We start from the raw sequence: 17,193 nt of genomic DNA on the forward strand, positions 1-17,193 counted from the left end.
TGTAGCCTGAAGTGTTGAAACTAATGATGACAACAAAGTGCGGGAGGGTAACAAGACGCTGCCGGCGGTGAATGGCTAACGAAGTCAATGAACTGCATTTAGCTACAAAGGAAATGAGTTTAAGTGTGGCAAAGAGCCCGAAGCTAAGTGCGACATTAAAGGATAGAGGGAAACTACTGACAGTGACAAAGTGCTTTCACGACTGCCAGGCAGCAAAACACGGACAGGGATAGGGCTCCGACTACTTCAGCAAATCAGTCAGCTTCGCCAAAGCTAGCCAGCTTGTTTGTCCAAAACTGCCAAAAAATATCGATAGATAGATATATCGATAGATTGATAGGTCGTGTCACAGGGAGAAGGATAGGAAACAGAGGGAGCCAAAGCTAAATATTTATACTTGGAAAACACAGGCTTGCATGCACACCCACCCACCCACCCACACACACACACACACACACACACACACACACACACACATTCAGTGAACCTGCGCCCAATCCTAAGCGTTTCCATGTGTGACACCTCCGACAGCCAGGGAGGAGAGGGAAGAGATAAACTGAGCCGTCCTCCACAACCAAACTGAACATAATTATAAATGGTCTGAAATAACGTTTGGACTGCTGTGGGCGTGTGCTCGATTCATCCTCTCAGGCACTTGACGCCGGACCAAGTTTGCCGTTGTTTAAAAGTCGTAAAGCACCACAAAATAAACCAGGCCCTCCTTGCGTTTGTCCACCACTTGGGAGCAAACCGTCAGTGTTCTGCAATAACCCCGTATTTCCAAATAAGACATCCCTCGAGGAACTGAGGAAAACGGTTTTAGTTTCCATATTAACGCCGATATAGTCTGGCAGTTTACAACGGGCTGATCTGCAGCCTTGGCTCAGTCCAGGGTCATGAAAGTTTTCCCTGCTAGCGGGAGACAATGTTAGCTTTCAAAAAGTGTAAAAACAAAAGTCAGAGTATATGGGAGAAAAAAAAAGAAAAAAGAAAAAAAAAAAAAAACATGTAGGGCTGGCTACTGCACGGCAGCTTCACCCAGGGTTTGAGCAGCGGTGAGAGAGAGGGAGAGGTGAGGAGGAACAAGAAGCAGAGGGAGGGGAGGAAGGGCGTGATAGAGCGTGAGGGGAAAGGAGGTCAGGACAGAAGGGGAGGTGAGGAAGAGGAAGGTGAAGGAGAAATGGGGATGGGAGGATGAGGGGGGGGGGTCGGGAACCTTGGCAGAAGAAGGGAGTGATTACATTCTTTTGACGGGGAGGGGAATCCAGGAGTGAGGGAGACGGGGCAAGAGGCGAGAGGAGGGGGTAACGCAGGGCCTGATGACATTCTCACACACTCCCTCCCTTGCCTCTGCAGCATTTTCCATTCCCTCTCATGTTGTTCGAACCTCCTGCTGTAAAAGAACAGGGCTGGCTCTGTCACTTGGTGAATGCAATCTGTTGCAGACGACTGATTACTTGCTTAGATTCACTCGCTTATTGACACAAGCCACACTGTTACCAGAATCCCCAAATTAGTGTGGTTAATGTTCGCGGCTTTGGCTCCGAAATCCATCGGATATGAAGTTCAACCGTTGAATGGACACTTTTTTCAAAATTGTTTCTTCTTTGAATAGCGATATTATCATCACGCAGGACCATTAGAAAGCCATTATTTTAAGTGTAAAATTGCTTGGATCTAAAATCTCTCGCTATCAATGCTTTCCCTTTAAAACCTGCTTGTGAGTAATGCATTAAATTCATTAACTACACTTAGTATATTATAGATTGGTTGCCCCGATGCAGGTCTTCTGAGAGCCTGGCATTCCTATCAAAGACTTGTGCATGAACCAAAGTGCGCAGAACCTCTCCGTTTCAGTGTTATCAAGCGTATCTACAATCTGCTTATTGTGTTTATTAGCAATCGCAGTGGCTTGAGGATAATGTTTTTTTTTTGCAATCACATGAGTGTAATCTCTGCAGGATAAAGGGAGTGAGAGGAGGAGTGAGAAAAGCGAGGCAAAGGAGGAGCGGGGGAGAGAGATAAGTGGGAGTATCTGCGGCCACAACCCACCAATCACATGAAAGTATCTGGAGGGGAGCCACCACTCACATGTGAAAGTGATCAGCGATGTTGGACCTGGAAAACACACACACACACCAGCGCACACACTTGGCTCCACTTGGACTGGATTGGCTGGAACCCTGGAACAGTAAAACACCTCTAGAATGTTCTAGCACAAGAACGCTAAACAACATTCCCGCCAGGGACCGACTGCTACTACAGACGTTTGGGTGTGTGTGTTTATGTGTGTGTGACAGATGGCACTGGGCTGTCACTGGCTACTGCATATTGCAACTTGAGCCTTTAATTTAATTTTATTTTAACCTTTAATTACCCAGGGTGCGCCGACTGAACAACACTTTTCCAGCTTCACATACATACAGTTCCACACATTCACACTGGAAGCTGCCCAGCGCTGCCGGTGATGATGTAAGCCCCCTCCGGACCAATCCGGCTGCAACCGCGTCACCTCGGCTGACCTGTGCCTGCAGCTCCCCAATCAGCGTGATTATGGAAACGCTGGCACACCAAGGTGAGCTGCATCATTTACCCAAGTTTGGAGACAACGTGGTCAGCGGCGTCTCTGATGTCCCGCAAGACAGACGGACGGGGGAGTGAACAAACAATCAAACAGATGGAGACTGATCCTCGGTCCAAAGTCGAGCAGCAGCAGATGAATGAAGACGACGCTGCAGTTGGCGACTCTCACACACTGGCCACAAGGACAAAGCCACTTTCTCTCTCTCTCTTTATCACTTCCTCCAAGTCCCCTACCCATGCACGCACAGTACTGCTGTTTTCTATGGAGATGAGAAACTAAGTGTTTATTTGCACAATGAAGTACAAACCCTTGTGTATATGCCAAACAGGTGGTGTGTGTGTGTGTGTGTGTGTGCATATGTGCCCGCCCGCCTGCCAACAACTAGGTGTGGAGTGAAAGAGATGAGGACATAGCAGATGTTCTGATAGCTCAGTCATTTAAAACATGAACTAAACTGGCAGCTCGGCGGGTCTCGGTTCAAATCTGCGTTACAAGCCCTGAATTACATGTTACCTCCACAGCTAGCGTGGATGATTAGAATGAGTCCGGCAGTAATATTCTGGCTTTTGTTTGTTTTCTCGTGCAGAGTTTGGAGCAATAATGAGATGCCAAACTACAGTATTGTGTGCCCCTGTAAGCACCTTGTATCTCTAATTTCAGTTTTCTTCACTGTAATTGGGAGCCGAGATTGTCTCCCATGTGTGGAAATTGTTTCACGGCCCCGAGGCCAGGTCACACCGCTCCGGCTCCGCTGTAAAATATGAAAACAATACAGCGGTGTCAGTGTAACAAAACAATTTCGTTCCCAGGCTCTTAAAGGCTGATTTTTTTTCTCTTTTTCTAATATGAGCCTTGTGCTTGAACAATGATGGGGTGATATATTCAACTTTGAAGCGCCGCGACATGTTTCTTTACTTGCGATTGTGAGAGAGAGCACATCCAGGAATAGCACTGCATCTGGGTCATGTTTGCTTGTTTTATGGTTAATTAACCAACAGGAGAAACAAGAAGAAAGGTAAAAAAAAGCAGTTCAAATTCAACTTATCGCCATGTGTGACGGATTGTGAATGACATGGTAAATGATTCTTGAAAACACGCTTTTCTGGCTTCCCCGTGAAACATTCAATAGTGGAGACGTGCTGTATGTGCATGTGTATCTGATTGAAACTAATTTCTGCATGTTTTTTTTTTTTTTTTCTCTCTCTCTCTCTCTCTCTCTCTCTCGCTGAATCAAAGACAGTCTTGGAACAATGTGCCACTGGGCTGATAATGTGCCTTTGTGACCCTGGCTGTTTGGAGCCATAAGAAGATTGTAAAGTAATTTCTGGGTCACAAGCCAAATACTAATGCTGCCTCAGTGGCTAATGCAGCAGTGCAAAGAGAGATCTTTGAATAAAGTGCCATTTGGCTTATAGTGCGTCTCTGCTTTCTTGTTGATTAAATGGTAAGACGCTTAATTAATTTATTACGCACAATTACACATATTACTCCGTTGTAAACTGTGACTGAAGCAGCGTCTAGAAATAGGCATCTGGCTCGTGTTCCTTTGTTTTCTCAGTCACTGATTGTTTGAGGAAGAGATGAGATGTCAAACTAATCTCTCAGCTGCACACGCGAGTACATGTTGCTTCGCTGTATAATACAGGATCCAATAATTGAACGGCGGGTAACTTTCTAGGCTCGTGAGGTGCATGATTGGTTGGAGCGATGGCGAGACTGCGAACAAATTTCTGAGAAACCCTGATTTTGCCTTGTTGGCTAAAGTGGACACACAGTGTTGTGGTATCAGTGTGCTGTGTTTCTTTGTCTTTGTTCTGTGATGGACTATTTGGTGGAAAGCAAGAAGTCAAACTAATTTCTGTGTTATTGTATGCATATTGGTTATGCAATACAGTATTTCTGCCTGATCAAGAGGAGAACAACTCATGATGACAGTGTTTGTCTTATATGTTCTCTGGTGCCTTAAATGTTTGGATCAGAGATGAGGTGCTAAATTAATGGGCCGCATATGCTGGGTGGGTCCGTGTCTGCTGATAAGTTCAGTCCTGCTGACTTTATATTTAGATTAATAATTTGAAATGTTACATGAGCACAGCTCTCACCAGTAGAGGTCCCTGTTCTTCCCACACACACACACACACACACACACACATACACACACACCAGCTATTAAATAATAGAAGGGCCACTCTGATTGCTGCCTTCACCGCTGGCCAGTGGGTCTGTGTTTGTGTGTGTGTGTGTGTGTGTGAGTGTGTGAGTTTGTATGAGGGTGTGTTTGTCTTGTGTTGCTCGGCCATGAGGTGTCTCTTTTTATTTATTCATCAATTCATTACTTCACTCCTTTATTTATCACTCTCCTCCTGAGTGGAGAGGAGGAGACATTTTTGTTGCACAGGTGAAATCAGGGAGAGGGGAAAGCATCTCTTTAAAGCAGAAAACCTTTTCCGTGGATTTTGTGCTTGGTGGTAAAAAAAACAAAAAAACAAACAAAAACAAAAAAAACAGAAATGCAGTATTGAATGCATTAACAAAGGCTCTTTGCAGGGCAAAAGGGTGGAGCTTAGGCTGCTTTTGAAGCCTACCTGTGTAGGGGAGAGGATTAGAAAACAGGAAGGTGTGAGTGAGAAGTCATCCTGCTAGAATTTAATCTGAGGGGAGATGGAAAGGGGCTTTTATGTCCCTCTTCCAGCTGCTTGGCTTTATATCTTTCTTCCTGTTTGTGGCCGTATGTGTGTGTGTATGTATGTGTGTGTGTGTGTGTGTGTGTCTGAATTTATAGGAGAGGTCCAGTAGAGTTTAATGTGTGTGTGTGTGTGTTCTTGTGTCTATGTGTAAACGGCTCTGTTCAGTGGACTGAAGCTGATGCACTCTGCTGAATATTTTATCTCCCGTTACAATTCAACACACACACACACACACACACACACACACACACAGAGAGAGAGAGAGAGAGAGAGAGAGAGAAACAAGGTCTCTACTGTCCTTAGCCAGATGTGCTTATTTCACCCTGTTTTCATTTATAGTGCTGGGAAAATCACAAGGACAGTGAGATCATACATTGCTGTTGTTGTTGTTTCAGTGTTATTATCTAATCCTGTGTAGCGTGGGGACAATTAAAACCTGGACCCACTGCATTTTAATAAAACCAACCTGCTCTGAACAAGCAGGATTCAGGAGAACCCAAGATCAAACATGTGAATCTGTGTGTGAGTGCAGTAGCAGCGCTGGTAGCCATGCTGCTCATGTAAGTGGGAATGAAAAACATTATCATCACGTCAAATGCATGGATTATAATCAGAAGGAAAACATCTGGCATGCAGACCCAGACTGCCAGGCCAGCAGCCGAGAGGCCGTGACTATAATGGATACAGATATCAGCGTGCTGCCACCAGTCGCAATAGGAGTCACATGTGTGGATGACAGAAGTCGTGGCTTTCGCAAAATCCACAAAATCCACAATTGTATCTTTAACCCTGGATAAGTGGGATTACTTGGCCTTTTATCATATTTTATGCCCTAATCTTAAAATTTGAGTAACAGTAAAACATTTAAATAGTAAGCAGAAATAGCGCTGATGGGTCCATCATTACGAACAGATGTTGCGCGGCCAAGTTTCGTTTAAATCTGGAGAGCTGCGATTTGAATTCTGTTCAAGAGCTGAGGTTTCCAAAGATGCTGGATTAAACTGTGCTGAATTATATGGAAATGCACAGAAAATGATGTATCACAGATGTAGATTTTTACCATCTGATGTAATGCTGCAGGAATAAAAATGGGCTTCGGTGTGAATAATTCCCTCAACAGGCTATCAGTGTGATATAGAATGTGTGTGTGTGTGTGTGTGTGTGTGTGTGTGTGTTACTGCTCTACTGCATGGAAAAGTGTTTTTTTTCCTCGCTTTGGAACTATTAAAGGTGAAATTTAAGGGGAAAATCTGAGATCAAGGGGTTAAGCTAGATTTTATTCATGCTATATCTTGTTTTAGCCCTGGAAATTTCTTAATGTAACCATGGTAACCTGTGAACCTGTGTTAACAGTAGAGGATGATGTCCCCTCTGTTCCCATCATGACCAGCCTCATGGCTAGTTCTGACACATCTAGGATATAGTGGTCCCTCTGGGCACACACACACACACACAAGAAAGCGTGCACGCATCCACACACTCACTCACACTCACACACACACACACACACACACACATGCGCGCGCACACACACACACACACACACACAGGCAAACAGGATATTTCATTATGGCTTTAATATTATTTGAGTAACACATATTCAAACTTGTGCTTGCATGGGCGCACACAAACCTGCTCACACACACACACACACACACACACACACACACACCCACCCGCGCACAGGTGTGCACGATAAAGAAATCTAGCAGCAGGCCAACAGTGACAGCCAACATCCCACATCCTGTCCACTGAGACCAGGTACGTGTCATTTCCTGTTCCTGTCCTCACTTTTCACATGTCACATCAACACAAAGGCACTGGGATGTGATGGCTTGTGTGATGGGATGTGAGGAGAGGAGAGGAGTGGACAGGAGGGGAAGAGAAAGAGGGGAAGAGGAGATGGAAAAAGGAAAGTGGCCAAAATGGCTGCTCTTCACTGGGCCATTTGCAGCTAATTACATAGTTCTGCTTACCATTACGATTATTATTATGATCATTAAGATTCTATCTAACCATTTCTGGGTCCCAATCCTTCATTATAAAATCAGGTATTTCACTCACTACGGTGTTTCCAAGCGTTACAACAGGGTGGATCATATAGAAACTTTTACGGGTGTAAGTTCCACGCACAGCACTAACACACTGTAAAAAACATTAGGTAGAAATCATACACACACTAAGCTCACTAAAGAGCCATGCCCACTAACAATCTGCATGCATCGCCGTAGGTCTTCATGCTAATCCTGCAGTACACACATAAACACACACGAGCAGAATGCGTAAAATGGAACATATTTGACAGAGGAAGCGAGGCTTAATAGTTTTGTTTTGTTTGCAGCTGTAGCAGAATGGATTTGGCCAATGTCTGGGGAAATCCCGGTGATTACTCCACACTGGCTACATGCTACTAACATAATAGGCTGTGAACGCCGCAGCCGTGAGCGCTACAAACTACACAGCTGGCCATTATTATAGTGAAAGTCTCATGACCTAGACATACTAATCCCTGTCCAGACATGCTGCAATACCTCCTATAGGGCAAGCTGATTAACACACCCACACTCACATGTACAGCATGCGTGTAATCAAGTGCACGCACACACACACACACATACTGACTCACCCATCTACCCACACACACACACACAAACATATATATATATATTAAGCCTTGCAAACACATACTTACAGCACACATGTCACAGAGATTAATGTTGTTGTCTACATAGTCGTGGCTGTTTTCTTTTTGAACATACATTCGGGTTATATAATATACAGACGTGTCAAACATATGTGTGATATATGCTCGTATGGAGTGGGAGATATTTCCTCTCGTGTAATTTGTCTTGACTGTGTTGTTAAACGCCTCAGGCCAATGTGTTTTTCATCTGCCTCTGGAAGTTTGTCATGTCAGAGCAAACAAAGAGGATATTGTGCATGTCAATATGTGTATGTGTGTGGGTGTGCACATGTGTACATGCCTGCAAGCTCGTATCGGAGCGAATGTGTACGAATGCATATATCTATCGGGAAATGTTTTGAATAGGCATTTGCATGTGTAACTGCTGTGTTTGAGTGATTCCTGTGCGTGTTGGGCTGTGAATGGCTTGCGATCATTTATGTACACACTGCAAAAACGCAAAATCTTACCAAGATAATTTGTCTTATTTCAAGTCAAAAATGTCTTATTTCTAGTCAAAATATCTCATTACACTTAAAATAAGACATGATCAGCTCAGAAGTAAATTGTTTTTAGACAATTTTCACTTGTTTCAAGTGAAAATTCACTTGAAACAAGTGAAAATTTGCTTGTTTCATTGGCAAAATTTGCCAGTGGAAAAAGTGAAACTTCACTTGAAATAAGTGAAAATTAGCTAGAAACAAGAAACACATTTTGCCAATGAAACAAGCAAATTTTCACTTGAAACAAGAGACAATTGTCTAAAAACAAGTTACTTCTGAGGTGATCATGTCTTATTTTAAGTGTAATGAGATATTTTGACTAGAAATAAGACATTTTTGACTTGAAATAAGACAAATAATCTTGGTAAGATTTTGAGTTTTTGCAGTGCATTAACTTTCAATTCCAGCATGAGACGCCGCTCTGTTTTAATTTGTTTGATTGTTTTTAATTCTTTCTACTGTTTTAACTGTTTTGTTGTTTTATTATCATTTATGTACAGCACTTTGTTTCAGCTGTGGTTGTTTTTAAAGTGCTATATTAAAAAAGTTGAGTTGAGTTGAGTTGAGTCCAGGAGCGCGTGCAGCTGTTATGTTTTGTGCACGCGTGTGTGTTTTCTTACCTGGAAGGTCACAGCCAAGGACCTCCATCCTCATGCCGATCCCAGCAGGTGACCACCGCTCCGGGTAGACTCTGATGTACTGCGCTGCTATCTCATCGAACCTTCGCACCTCCGGAGTGTCGTAGTGGCTGTTCCCTTCAAAAATCTAAGAAGGGGAAGACAAACACAAGAAGAAGAGCTGAACATTTGATGTGATTAGCTTTAGACCAAAAGAGGTGGAGTGAGTCAAATGTTGCGTCCACACCGTATCGTGGAAGGATTTGTTTTCAGAAATAAAACCATTGCTGCCAAATCGTTAGATGGTGATGATTTATTATCATGTTTATTGGCTATTTTTATTTGTCAATAATGGATACAAGTTGAAATAGAACATTTTCCTTCCAGGCTGAAGGATGTTTTCGCAACGATTCTGACATAAATTTTCACCTTTCCTGCAGGGACTGTTCAGTTAATGCACTCGACATGAAAACAAACTTCACAAAGCTCTGCTGCTTGCTCTGCTGGAAGACTGCTGCCCTTTTCACTGCAGGCCACAAAGATCCTGCTGCGTCCACCCAGCGCCGACCTCCAGGAAGCACTGTGGTGAGTATCTTATCTTGTCCCGGAGCTACGGCTGTGTGCAGACGAGTTCAGGACTCAACGTGGTGAGTACCAAGCTTTCCTCTGTGTTTGTTTCAGTTCCGTGACTTTTGTCAGATTGAGCGAGCTGATATGTTGCTCCGGCGTTCGGGATGAGGCAACAGAATGCGAATGTGTGATCAAGAGCAAGCCAAGACCAGAACAAGCCAAGCAGCATTCAAAAGCTATAGCAACATCGTGAGCCAGTGTTTCCAAAGTCATACAACAATACTAATCAACGCTGTTCTGCAGCATAGTATGACGTGCTATATAAATGACAACGGAGAAAGCTTAGGCTTTGATTTTTAAGCAATTCGTTGAGGTGGTTTGCAGAACCCTCCGGCAAGAGTACAAGATTTACCACAAATCTGAGACTTGAAAAATTTGGACATGATTGAATTGTATCTGCTGTCTTCCTTGTTTCTTAAATTTTAAAAAGTCCTGATGAATTTCCCAGGGTGCTCATATAAAAAAGACCGACAGATGAGAGAGAGCAGGATTTTACCATCAGGAGAGAAGCCAGAGACTCAGTAGTACTATTAAAGCGTTTTAAGACAGAGTCTCAGAAAGGACTACAGAGTTTAGAGTGCCCTGTCTCACAGTGCGTTGGACTGCCTGCAGTGTTGAGTGGTGATGCAGAAAAGACATTTTTAATTAACACCCATGAGAGAAAGGCAGTGAGCGAACGAGAGAAAGAGGAACAGAGGGAAGAGAGAGAGAGAGCGGGACGGGAGTGAGAGAGAGACAAAGACAGAGGCGGGGAGAATGAAAAGTGAGGTGATTAAATTGAATTATTATCAGAGCTGAGGCTGTAATAAAATGGCTTTTTCCCTGAAAATGACAAGGCTGAACGAGAGAGAGAGAGAAAGAGAGAGAGAGAGAGAGAGGTGTGTGAGAGAGAGAGACTAAGGCAGAAAGAGAGAGAGAGAAGAGAATGAGTTAAAAGACAGCTATAAATAAACTACAAATGAGGGAGAACTGACAGGGACTGTCAAAGAAACACAAGTGAGTGTGTACGCGTCTCAGGGAGAGAGACCGAGAGAGTGTATATGAGTGTGTGTTTGTGTGTATATGAGTGTGTTCTGTGTGTGTGTGTGTGTGTCGGTGTTCCCTTCCCCTACCTTGGCGTATCCCGTCTTGCTGTCTTGGATGTAGGTCCACTCTTTGCCGGTCAAGCTGTGTGCCAGTTTGTACTTCCTGACGAAGGCTCGGTTCTCAGCGCTGGTGCTGCCCTCCAGGCCCCGGGCACCCTGGGTAATGATGCCACGCACCATCTTGGGCACCCCGAGGTCCACCTTAAACATAGACGAATTCGATCATTATCGTCAGCTCATTCTCTTAAGCTAATTTCACCAGACGCCCAGCCTACCAAGACCGTAACACCGGCTGAGAAACAAAAGGATTCAAACAAGCAGAGACGCCCACCTGTAGCCACTCCTCTCCGGCTACGGGCTGCGTCGGGTTGGGGAACCAGCCTGAGCGACTGGCCACCAGCCTGGCGGCGCCCATGGAGCCGTGTATGTCCCTCATGGAGGAGGCAGAAATCTGGGAGTCGGGCAGCAGGCCGGACAGCATGCCTTGCAGCTCCGAACAGGGGGCATCTGGATGAAACCGAGAGATGGAAAGAAGATTTTCTGAATCATCCATGGAAATGACAATGAAATCACATTTTGTGACCGTCTTGCTTCCATCCTTTGATGCTTTTCCTGCTGAAACGAGATGCTGGGGCGGGACATGAGGATGGATCAGTCAAAGGTGTGAACCAATGGGATATAAATTAGGCAGAGACTGGGTGGGAAATCCATGACGATAATGGTTTGACTTTTTCTGAATGCTTACTGGTGAATAATGAGCAAAAATCACAAATAAGCACAAACATCTTGTAGCTTGTGGTATATATTATAATAGAAGTAAATGTGGACACTGGATTAGTATTTTGTACAGTTTTTACGCTGCCCAGCCTTTCATCTTGGTGTGTGGGTTATTTTTCCTTCTCATTGTCTTGGTGTATTATGATCAAAAAAGTAGCTATGGGTGAAATATATATATTTTTTTTCTTTAATAAAACTATAACCGCAAGATAGGATCTTCTCCTAATGAAGGAATTCAATCCAAAATGCTGTATATACATTTTTTTTCTGGATATTAGGTAGATAAGGTCTTACAATAGCTAAAACTTCTAATAACTGAAATGGTCCTCCTAAATTAATTTGACTTTCAGGTCGAATAAATTTGTGTCTCAGTTTTATCTAATTTTTGCGATGACACTCTTCAAATGTGTGATTGTGAAATGAGTGGTGAAAAACAACAATCAGCGTCGCACTCTGCGGCCCCTGTGAGCTGCTTTCCATCAACCCGTTTCATTATTTCCTCTTCCTGCTGCTGGAAAGTTGATGCATAACTTAAACTGGTTTACCGAGGGGGATTCTTCATGGGGAATTGAGCCAGAGAACTCCCAAATTGAACAACTAAATGAAAGCATGAAGCAGATCAAAAGGGATACTGTTTATAACACTGGCAATTGTGTTTTATTCTTGCAAGCATTAGAATATGTTATCCTGATGAATAATGAGAAAAAAAATGAGGAGGAAAAAATAAGTTGCAGCTTTAATAACTTTATTTTTGTATGCAGAGTGACGGTGCGGAAAGGGCTTTAGAAGTGGAGGTGAACACAGGAGATATATGGGGAGAAAAATAAGGGGAAGGAAAGCACAAAAACATGATAGGGGATGGGTTAAAGGACACGGAGGTGGTAAGAAGAGCAGCGAAAGGTCATACGAAGAGAGAGGACTGAAGGGAGGAGGAGACGAAAGGAGGAGGAAAAAGAAAAGAAGGAAAAGGAGGAAACAAATGAGGGAGGAGAGGAGGGAGGGAGAGAAAGAGAGGGATGGAGAGAGAGAGCAGATTGACAGTGAAGGTTGACGGTGATTGATGGTGACATTCTTCGGGTCTCCGTGGAGATGAATGTTTAATGCTGTGACGTTAGCCACCTCGCCTCGCCGCGGTAAATAATGAATCAACAACAACAGCAAATAGTCACAACAGCCAGATGAGCTTTTTATACTTGAGCTACTTCAAACATTATGACTGGCCACGAGGAAATTTGATTATTCCACTGACTTGACATTAAACGTACAATGTGTAACGTTATTATGCTTTGGCACCAACAAAGTGGCTATTAACATCCGTGTCTGTACACAGAGTCAAAAGGTCGGGAGTTACAAGTGAAACAGTATTTGGTTTATCAGAGTTACAGGCGATATTTTCATACGACTCCACAAGGTAGACTCATATAAGAGGTTAGACGTTTTTTAAAGAGCTGCTGTGCAAGATGTATCCTGCCCGGTCTCACAGCACACAGTTTGTGATGTCGTCATGAATGTCACTCTACAGGTTTGTGTCCATGGCCATGAAACGTCAATTAAAGCAATGTATTTCAATTTGGAAGTATGATTTGTGCCTGCTGCACATGTTGTGAAGAAGCATAAAGACTCCACCGGCTCTGTTAGGACGAGGGCGGGCTGGCAGATGGCTCAATCAGCACTTTCACTCAGGCGACCTGGGTCCAAGTCTGAGGTGAGACGAGTTTTTTTTTTTCTTCACAAATTTAATTTGTGTCCGTATGCATGAAAAAAAAAAATGACAAATCACCTCCATGGACATGAATCTGTAATTAAATTTTGTGAGTACTGCACAAACTCCTGTGAGACAGGGTTATAGCAACAACCACAGGAAACAAGGAAATGTTATTTTATGTTACATATGGATTACAAGTCATAATGGTCTATCTCTCTATCTCTCTATCTCTCTATCTCTCTATCTATCTATCTATCTATCTATCTATCTATCTATCTATCCATGCGAGCAGCTCCTGCACTCCAACAGTCTTTTTAATACAGGAGTGCAGTGGGAGTCGATGTGAATATCGTCTCTGGAGATCATGGAAACAGAAATAACTAGATATCGCACACTCGTATGAGAGCCCTTCACTTATAGCTAACACACACACACACACACACACACACAAACACATGCACCAACACACAGGAGATGAGTAGTCGAGATCTTCACTACTGAAGTACACTCCCCCACACACACGCTGTGAAGTTTAACCCCCACACACACACTCCCACTGTGCTTTTTTCCTGATAACATGGGATCACAACGGCTGCAGAAGTATACCACGGAGGCTCTACCTGGCCCTAACACACACACACATACACACACATACGCACACATACGCACAAGCCTGCAGGCATGCATGCACACCCACATAATAGCAACACACGCATGTACAGCACAAGCACCCTCACATGTGCGCACGCACAGCAGAGAGAAAAAAAAAAAAAAGATAAAGGTGCTAAAAATAAATGATTGATAGGCGGTGCAGGCCTGAGATGAAATGAGATTAAGGAAGAGGAGAGGGAGGGATGGAGCAAGGATGGATCGAATGAGGTAGAGATAGACAGATTTAAGGGAAGGGAGGAGGAGGAGAGAGAAATGACAGACAGGTTGTAGAGAAAGAGAGTCAGACATGAGGAAAAGGAGAAGCAAGGAGAGTAGAAGCTGTCAGGAAAAAGCAATAGAGAGACAGGCATTAAAGGAAAATGGGAAGGGAGGGAAAAAAACAGAATGACAATGAAGAGGAATAGGCAGAAAGTGAGAGAAAAGTGGTGAGAAAGACATAAAAGTGTGATTTAAGCTAATGACATGTCACTGACCGACTGCTTTATGTCTGCCTTTATAGGCCTGTGCAGGGCATTATGGCATTCCCTCTGGCGGTGTGTCTGGGTGTGTGTGTATCGACGTGTTTATACGCGGAAAAGGAAGACAGAAATAAAGAAATATAGGAAGGAAGAAAGGGGAAATGGAAGAAACAAGCCAAGACGTGCTGCATGGTTATCTATGGCTCTGTTTTCACTGCAGGACATGGACGTATTTTACTGAAACTGCAGCAGAACAGCAACAAACAAAGCAAGACTTTGCAAATGCAGTATTTCCCTAAAAGTCCATGAGGGATCGGCAGCGTTTCCAGGCAATGCAGCGACTGTGACTTTGACAGAGAGGAGGACCGGTAAATGTTGAAAATGACAAGGGCAAAAGATATATTGGACAAATTCTGAGTGCTGCTCCTTTGGTTGAGAAAAGTCAGGTGATGTATAATGCAATTTCAGGATGTTAAAAACAGCAGAGTAACGGCCATCGTGGAACAAGAACACAGCCAAAGATACCTGATATATGCCACAAAACGTCCCTGTCAACCCCTGTTGCTTGTTCCCTCTCTCTCACATACACACGGACACACACACACACACACACACACACACAGGCTGTATCATATTGTTTCAGTGTGATTGTGATTTGTGTGGGTGCTGAAATAGCCCTCCTAGATAAGAGCATATCTGTCCCTCTCAATGGCCACTACAATGGCAGCAGAGAGAGGCCCTAACCTAATAATGATACGGTGTAGCAGGGATACATACACACACACACACACACACACACATGCTCACATAAATAGATTGACACTCTCTTTTACTCCTCACCAGGGATGCACACACAAAAACTCTCCCTCTTTCTCTTTTTACACACACTCTCACACACACATGCGCGCGAGCACACACACACATACACGCGCACATGCACACACACACAAACACAGACAGTCTAATTAGGTTTTATCTATTTATAGTATTGAGCTGATTATGCTAGTTGAAATTGTGTTTGTTTGCCAGGGCTGCAGATGAAAGCTGAGAGCCTGTTACTCTCTGATGTTATCACCCACACATCACACTCTAGCATTATTCTATTAGGACTGTGTGTGTGTGTGTGTGTGTGTGTGTGTGTGTGTGTGTGTGTGTGTGTGTGTGTGTGTGTGTGTGTGATGGGGAGTGAGTGAGCGAGAGACACAGAAAGACACAGACAGAATATGTATATGAAAGAGTGGGGGCGAGAGTGTGTGTGTGAGTGTGTGCGTGTGTGTGAGTGTTCATTTATCAGAGTGTGGGTGTGTTTGTGTGTGAGCTGAAAGAGAGAATGAGAGAGGAAGAGAAGAAGAGAGAGAGAGAAAGTAAGAATCAAAGCTGAGGATGACAATGGATGTTGGATGGACAAATGAATGAATTATTTATGACCGGATTACATAAATACAGATGCAGGAGAGAGAAAGAAGGAAAGAAAGAAAAAAAAGAAAGGAAGAGGAAGAAAAGCAGCATATATATGTGCTCAACATTTTATATCATTTCTGACAGATTATTGCTGGGGGATTTATGTGTGCTGTGAGCCCCCAGCTGACCTGTGTGTGAGCCAGTCTGCTGTAAAACTGAACGCTTTGCACGACGGATCGTGACCTGAGTCGACTTTTCTGCCTGGCAAGCGCGTTTTCATAAGAATGCGTCTCGGGATGAGACCAGGAAAGAAAAAAAAAAAAAAAAAAAAGTTTGCACACCCTGTTGAAAATCTGCATGTACGTCGTAGCTCTGCACGACAGATCGAAAACATGCGCCGTGCCGAAAGGAGCAACAAGTCCGCAAGCAAACTCCTCTCTTCCTCCCTGTTTACGTCACAGCGGTGCGGAAAACAGCCGCATGTCTGCTCTGCATGAGCTGGTGTTGGTCTATTACATCTCAAGGAGGACCCGCACAGCACACACTGGTTTCCAGACTGTTAACAGGTTCTCAAATTGCCTCGTGTAGAACTGAAAGTGGCAAACAGACTTTGAGGGATCCTCCTTACCTGTGATCTGGCAGCCGTAAAGCTCGAAACGCATCGCGATGCCGTTCTTCCACGTCTGAGGTCTGATTCGTACAAAGCGGGCCAGGACCGGCTGTGGGATCCGATTCAGAACCACCTCTGTGGGGTCGGTGTTGGCATGGAAAATCTAAAGAGAGAGAGCGAGAGAGAGAGAGAGAGAGGAAAGAAATCTGTGGATTAAAAATCTGGGATAGTACCTTTTGCTCTCTTTTATCCGCTGTGTAACAAAGCACAACCAAACATACATAAACATACACGTGTTGAGAGAGACTGGATGTGTCTGTTCACAAAGGAAGAGATGAGTGCAAAGGATCACTCACACACACATATATGCACACACACACACACACACACACACAGTCTGGGGGCATGCAGGGAGTAATAAATCAAGGGAGTAAGTATGTGGGAGAGCATCCTTTTCTCACGTCCTTTTGACACAACCACACACACAGGAAAACGCACTTTTTACTCCTTCACACACAGAGAACAAAGGAAAACATACACTGTCACCCCTCCACAGACACACACATACATGACATAACACACACTGTTTCTCCATTCAACACTCACACACACACAGGAAAGCTGACGAACACACACAGACTGCCACTGTGACGCAGTACATCATGCACTCTAAGCCCTCACAATCCCTGCCGCGTGCACACAAAACACACACTGGCCCCTGACACACACACATACACACACACATACACACTCACACGTAGAGAATTATTTCCTCTGAAAG

General features: G+C 44.0%; 1 protein-coding gene across 1 annotated transcript in view; it reads right to left on the bottom strand.

Moving 5' to 3' along the window:
• Window positions 1-17,193, bottom strand: part of LOC115380278 (neuropilin-2-like) — a 109,149-nt gene that overhangs the window by 32,053 nt on the left and 59,903 nt on the right. The window contains exons 8-11 of the mRNA XM_030081376.1: window positions 16,431-16,575; window positions 11,121-11,296; window positions 10,817-10,990; window positions 9,078-9,222 (exon numbers count right to left, since the gene is read on the bottom strand). Coding sequence (XP_029937236.1) covers window positions 9,078-9,222; window positions 10,817-10,990; window positions 11,121-11,296; window positions 16,431-16,575 — 640 coding nt within the window. The remainder of the gene's footprint in view (window positions 1-9,077; window positions 9,223-10,816; window positions 10,991-11,120; window positions 11,297-16,430; window positions 16,576-17,193) is intronic.

Source organism: Myripristis murdjan, chromosome 21 (assembly GCF_902150065.1).
Source record: "Myripristis murdjan chromosome 21, fMyrMur1.1, whole genome shotgun sequence".
Classification (NCBI taxonomy): domain Eukaryota; kingdom Metazoa; phylum Chordata; class Actinopteri; order Holocentriformes; family Holocentridae; genus Myripristis; species Myripristis murdjan.